This window comes from Oncorhynchus gorbuscha, unplaced genomic scaffold, assembly GCF_021184085.1.
Source record: "Oncorhynchus gorbuscha isolate QuinsamMale2020 ecotype Even-year unplaced genomic scaffold, OgorEven_v1.0 Un_scaffold_10314, whole genome shotgun sequence".
NCBI lineage: Eukaryota > Metazoa > Chordata > Actinopteri > Salmoniformes > Salmonidae > Oncorhynchus > Oncorhynchus gorbuscha.
Window position 1 is genome coordinate 4,177 of NW_025753101.1, and position 7,133 is coordinate 11,309.

Here is a 7,133-nt window from a genome sequence, read left to right on the forward strand (position 1 = left end):
TAGCGCCTCCATGCTCTGGACACTACGCTGACAGACACAGCAAACCTTCTTGCCACAGCTCGCATTGATGTGCCATCCTGGATGAGCTGCACTACCTGAGCCAATTGTGTGGGTTGTAGACTCCGTCTCATGCTACCACTAGAGTGAAAGCACCGCCAGCATTCAAAAGTGACCAAAACATCAGCCAGGAAGCATAGGAACTGAGAAGTGGTCTGTGGTCACCACCTGCAGAACCACTCCTTTATTGGGGATGTCTTGTAATTTGCCTATAATTTTCACCTGTTATCTTCCATTTACACAACAGCATGTGAAATTTATTATCAATCGGTGTTGCTTCCTAAGTGGACAGTTTGATTTCACAGAAGTGTGATTAACTTGGAGTTACATTGTGTTTTTTAGCAGTGTATATATATTGAAGCAACAGCTCAAGACATCAGTCAGGAGGTTAAAGCTTGGTCGCAAGTGGGTATTCCAAATGGACAATATCCCCAAGCATACTTCCAAAGTTGTGGCAAAATGACTTAAGGACAACAAAGTCAAGGTATTGGAGTGGCCATCACAAAGCCCTGACCTCAATCCTATAGAAAATGTGTGGGCAGAACTGAAAAAGCGTGTGCAAGCAAGGAGGTCTACAAACCTGACTCAGTTACACCAGCTCTGTCAGGAGGAATGGGCCAAAATTCAGTCAACTTATTGTGGGAAGCTTGTGGAAGGCCACTCGAAATGTTTGACCCAAGTTAAACAATTTAAAGGCAATGCTACCAAATAATAATTGAGTGTATGTAAACTTCTGACCCACTGGGAACGTGATGAAAGAAATAAAAGCTGACATTTCACATTCTTAAAATAATGTGGTGATCCTAACTGACCTAAGACACAGAATTTTTACAAGGATTAAATGGCAGGAATTGTGAAAAACTGAGTTTAAATGTATTTGGCTAAGGTGTATGTAAACATCAGACTTCAACTGAACACTATTCTTATTTTTTTAAATGTATCTTAAAAGTAATATAGTCAAATATACAACTTCTACTATTGCTAATACTACACTTTATATCATCCAATAATATATAATGAAAAACACTCAACATGAAGAATTAATGCAATTATGTTTATTTCAAATATATATTTTGAAATATAGTTTAGGTGCTCTTCCTTTTATAGCAGGAAGTAAAGGGACTGGACAAGGCTTTGCCTATAGCTGAAAACATCCTAGAAATGAGCGAACGCTTCCTTGGTTTCTTCTTGGTGGAGCATACACTCTCTGTAAGGCAGGATTCTTGATCATTGACAATTGCTGGAAGAAAAAAAATGTAAACATAAAGAAAATGTTAACTGACCCTAGTTAGTGTGAATAATTAGTATTGCATTATTATTATTTAAATTGTAATATTCTACATAATTTACAAATGTAGGGCAGCAGGTAGCCTAGCAGTCTCAATCCGCCTATTTAACGCAGAAGTGTTACATAGGCCCCCCAGGACTGTTTAGTGCCAAAAAGAAGGGGATAAAAACATGCAAAAAAAAAAAAATATATATATATATATATATATATAGTCTAAGCCCTGGGGGCTTCTGCGTTAAATAGGCGGATTGAGACTGCATATATATATTGAGACTGTATATATATATATATTCGTCAACTTTCTTATATCTCTCAGATTTAGGACAGACACTTCAGTTCCATGTAGTGAATCTGTTATTCAATGCGTTTGTATGGGCTAACAGCAGTAAGGCCGATACAAACCCCTCGGCCTAGACAGGGCTTAGACTCTTGTGGGTTAAAAAGCATGATCATTACAAAGGTGCAACTCGTGCGGGAGACAATAAAAGGCCACGCTAAAATGTGCAGTTTTGTCACACAACACAATGCCACAGATGTCTCAGAAACTGAGAAATATGGGAGCAAGGGAAAACGCTGGTTGACTAGTTTTGAGGGAGCGTGCATTTGGCATGCTGACTGCAGGAATGTCCACCAGACCTGTGGCCAGATAATTTAATGTTTATTTCTTTACTTCAATGTTGTTTTAGAGAATTTGGCAGTATGTCCAACCGGCCTCACAACCACAGCGTTGTGTTGGCTGTAGGGTTATGGTGTGGGCAGGCATAAGCTACGGACAATGAACACAATTGCATTTTATCAATGGCAATTTGAATGCACAGAGATACCGTCACGAGATCCTTAGGCCCATTGTCGTGCCATTCATCCGCCGCCATCACCTCATGTTTCAGCATGATAATGCATGGCCGCATGTCGAAAGGCCTGCATAATCACCAGACATGTCACCCATTTAGCATGTTTGTGATGCTCTGGATTGACGTGAACAACAGCGTGTTCCAGTTCCCACCTATATTCAACAACTTTGCACAGCTATTGAAGAGGAGTAGGGACATTCCATGGGCCACAATCAACATCCTGATCAACTCTATGCGAAGGAGAAGTGTCACGCTGGTGATCAAATGGTGATCACACTAGATACTGACTGGTTTTCTGATCCACGCCCCTAGGTATCTGTGACGAATAGATGCATATCTGTATTCCCAGTCATGTGAAATCCATAGATAAGGGCCTAATGAACGTATTTCAATTGACTGATTTCCTTATATGAACTGTAACTCAATCAAATCTTTGAAATTGTTGCAAGTTGTGTTTATATTTTTGTTCAGTACACATTTGAGTGTATTGACTTACCTGTTTCACTGATAGCAGGGGTCTGGTTCTGGGAAGGTGTTGGAGTGCAGTGGTTCCTCTTGTTGACCTTCTGTGTACACTGGAAAACAAACAGTCATTTGTACAGAAATTGCACACAAAAGGTATCAGTGTTTACCATCATACTGTATGTAATGAATATCATTATTTTTATGTATTTGATTGACATATGTACCTTTGGGTTGAATCCACAGAGAGCGTTGAATCTTCCTCTCTTCTTTTCCTTTGTACCAGTTGTTGGAAGCCCAGAATTACCTACCTCGTCACTGCCAAGTGCATTGTGTGATGACAACTGGGTCATGGAGTGAGGTGAAGAGCTAGCCTCATTGCATTTAGTTAGCAGTTCCCTAGTTAATGATTTGACCAGGGCATCGTCAAATGCATAATCCCTTGACTTCATTGCAACCTGGAGCATCTTCTCTGACCCAAATTCTTGAAGAAGCCCCTTGTAGACAGCCTTGAAAATCTTTTTGATTTTCAGATTCTGGGGGTAGGCTTGAGTTGGTTCAAGGCCTGAGGTGCCACAGAACTCAGACAGAATCCTCTTTGTGAGAACTCTTGATGTTTCACCAATATCAGAGGATTCCAGTAATGTGATAGGGGTGATCATTGACAGCAATCTAATAATCAGTAAAAGTACCAAAGAGGTGTAGTCATTGCTAGTGGAGTCAAATGAGGCATGTGTATCGGAGTCCATGGCTGATGGAGTTGATGGATGCACAGAGACACTAGACATCTCCAGATCTTTGTTATCCATCTTGGATTCCACCTCTCCTAAAACTTGAATATCCACAGTTCCACCGTTGTGTGTGCTGCTGCCAGACATAGAGGGTCTAGGCAATGATTTGGCACTAGACTGACGGCTAGTGGTCATGAGAGCCGGTCTGTCAGGGTCAAGTGTTCCAGCATCAGTTGGGGACAACCCATTGATTATGTTCATCAACTCTGATAATTTTACTGATGAATTTGAGGCCACAGAACAGGTATCCATGACCTGATTGACCATTATATTGGTGAAAAGGCTCTTTGTGTCACAGTAAACCTGTGGGGAACTAATGGAGATGGCAGAAGAGCTCGGGATAAGCCGACTTGTGTCCTGCAGAGAACCATCAGAGATGATAGTTTGGCAGAAACCGGATCCTTGTGATGGTGGAGGAAGCCAGAAGTTAATCTGCTGTAGCAGACGTTTTATTGACTCCTCAGCAAAGGAGTACACAAGGTCAGATGGAAACTCCCTGGATTCTTCAGAAGCATTCAATTCTGTCTTCAGCTTCAAAAGAATAGAGTCAGACACGCTCTTGCCAGCTGGCACAAAAAGAGCCTGAGGGGTGTTGTAACTTTTTATGAGCTCATAAACTTTGTCAGTGAGCTCATGTGAGAAGTTCTGAAGACCGTCCCTGCAGCTTAGTCTCGCAAGTCTTCTTGTAAAAGAAGTGACATCATCTGCAGTGGCTATGTGTTCCGTATCTTCTCTTGGAATTACCTCCATAACAGTGTCAACTATGGCAGAGATGGTTAGCCTTGTGTAATTTGTTGACCCTTGTGAATGAGTTGAGGAGTCACTCATATCAATGACCGAACTCCTAATGATAGGACAATAGCTTTCAACAGGCCACTCATTGGAGACTGGAGTCCCTGGAAGAGAATTTGTAAAATCACTCTGGGACCCTCTGGTCATGGCAGAGGTGATGGACAGGGAGGACTTTGAGGAGGATGGCCGGTGTATCTCGTGTCCATCAGTTCTCACCATGTCAACATCCTCCAACATGGAGCCCACTATGGAACGAGTCAAGAAACCTTTCTCTGAGGTGCTCATCCTCTCTGACATAGACACTCTCCTCTGGATTGTCATCAGAGTCTGACTAATTAAGGCTTTGGAATAATTCACCATGTTGGTCTGGCTGCCCTCATGTTCACTGTCCGTCATTTGTGTAGAAGTAGCTGTTCTGCATATGGATTCGGCATGTTTGGGGGCCTCAACCACATTGTCTAGGAGGACCGGTTGTTGCTGGGCAAAAAAGTCCTTGACCTTGGTGAACACATTGTTGAACAGGTTAACAGTGCCTGGCCAAATTATATTTCCTTTCACATTGGCCCCGTTGTGAACACTGCCAGGAAGGGTTGAAGCTGACAGGGATCTCTCCAACTGGTCAGACACTGAAGCAGCAGACATTTTAGTCATCTGGGTGAAGCTATTAAGGTCTTTAGTGATGCTTATGACGATGTTGGACGCTGCTGAAATGGTGTGCAGAGAAGAGGTGAATAAAGATGGAGTTCCACTCTTCTGAAGGATTTTGACATCTCTATCATCATCATCATTACTGGACTCTGCACAAATGTCTGCACTTCTACCATTAAGGCTGGTATTTACAATGCCAATCAACCCTGATCGAAGGATCCCACCAGCCATATGTGAGGCTTTAGTTTGAAACTCCTCAGTACATAGTTTGTCAAAGGCTGTGGATTTAAGACTTCTAGTGGATGCTTCCTCTTCATCATTGTTGATCTCACCATGCATATTGTCCTGTGTATTGACAGCATAGTCATCAACAGATAAATATGATTTGGAGGCGGCAGGACGTCAATCTGAGAAACAACGGCATCCAAAAGCTTGGACAGGTCTTCTGTATCTCCTTTTAGGCTAGAGAGGCTTTCCTCCATGGATTCCTCAGAGTGATACACAGTGAGGATCTGACTAATGACCTCATTGGTACAGGTTTGAAGGTCCGCTTGGATTTCAAGAGAATCACTATTACAAGTCACCTGAGAATCTAAACTTTCACTGGGAGCCTGTTTGAGAGTCTCGTCATGTATTGGTGTAACACCATCGATGACCTTCACATCGGAGAGACATTGTTCACTGTCTAACAACTCAGATGGTGAGGCGGAACAAGAACTGGTGAAATCATTCAAGTCAGACATGATGCCATCCACAAATAGATTGGCCTCCAGAGACTCTTCAGAATCACACTCTCCAACAGAAGATGAGAACTTCTCCATCACCTCAGTCTTATACAAGACTAGAACCTGGCTGGCAATCTCTTTTGTGGTGTCAAGGAGGACTTGGTCTTGCAAATACTTTTTGAGAGCCAAGAAAGGTTTTGGGGTCTCACTTTTGTCCTTTTGTTCATTCATGGATGAGGGGTTATTAAAAGTGGTTTACAAGAAAAGGACTCCGATGTGTCAGCCTCACCGTTACTGGAATGATCGAAGTCCAGGTACAAAGTTGGAACCATTGTGAAAGAATCTCTTGTGCTCTCCACAAATGTACTTGAGAGATCCCCTTTTTCTGGACAGGTAAGAAGCCTCTTCAGCGTATTTTTCATGTCGTAGTAACAACCAACAGTGTAAGACCAGATCTTACTCTGATGGTTTTCAAGAAGGATCTGCTCACTCTGTGCAGGAGAGCGGGATGACCTGATAGACTGGGTAAGATTGTCCATGTCTGAAACAAAGGTACTTACCAACTCAGAGGCCTCAGGGTCGATCATAAGGTCTCCAATCTCACCTATCCTAGGAGTTGGACTAGATGATGTAGTGCCAGAACAACATGATGTACAACCCCTGAATCTTTTAACAATCTCCCGGATCGATTCAGTGGCCTTGGTCTGAAACTCCTCAGTGAGTAGTCTGTCCATACTTTGTGTTGACAGACAAAGACTAGATTTGGCACCTTTGATATTAAGGTTGCTCTCTCCTTGTTTTAGCATCTCCTCAGAACTTTTACAAGATTCAAACATCTTCATATGGTCAGCAACAACACAAAGCAGTTCCCTCTTGTTGGGATCATTTTCCTCCTTATTGCTGAAGTTCAAAACAGTGCCACTGAGGGCTGTCATGACCTGTCCTGTTAAATGTGTCATATCCACCTCAACACCATCCTCTCTGAGAACAACACTCTGCTCAACACTCTTCCCATTAATGTACATCTGAAGTATGTTGAAAACGCCAGACACCATCTCCTCAACCACCTTGGTGCTGGAGACACCACCACTGGCAAAAAGACAGGGATATTCGCCCAGAGATGGGAGTTTGGATGGCCACAGAGATTATGGAATTGACCTTCTTTGACACTTCTCCAACAATAACCCGGATAGACTTTGAGTGTCTACCTGGCCCTCTCTTTGGATACAGGGACATTGTTCAGCGACTCTTTGAAGGAATCCTGGACACTAGTGAGGAGACTGTCCTCAGTGATCCCAAAAAGTCACTGAGTGCCAATGATATAGACTCACCATCTCCCTGAGTATTTGGCAACACTGTCTGAGACCTTTGAGAATACAAAGCAAACAATACAGCATTTCATATTCCATTGTAGACACTAGTCACATTAATGCATAATTCAGCAATCAGTTAAACTGGTCATTAAGAGTAAACTGGTATACAGATAACAAAACATATTTTCACAAAATGGGTTATGTGT

At 42.4% G+C, this 7,133-nt stretch overlaps 1 protein-coding gene across 1 annotated transcript; it reads right to left on the minus strand.

The window, feature by feature from the left end:
* Nucleotides 1–1,064: 1,064 nt before the first annotated feature.
* LOC124030269 lies at nt 1,065–5,279 on the minus strand. Its single transcript, XM_046341686.1, has 3 exons — nt 2,886–5,279; nt 2,693–2,771; nt 1,065–1,297 (listed from the first exon to the last, which is right to left on the minus strand). The coding sequence occupies exons 1-3, from the start codon at nt 5,226–5,228 to the stop codon at nt 1,143–1,145; spliced, it is 2,577 nt and encodes an 858-aa protein (XP_046197642.1). The 5' UTR covers nt 5,229–5,279; the 3' UTR covers nt 1,065–1,142.
* Nucleotides 5,280–7,133: the final 1,854 nt, after the last annotated feature.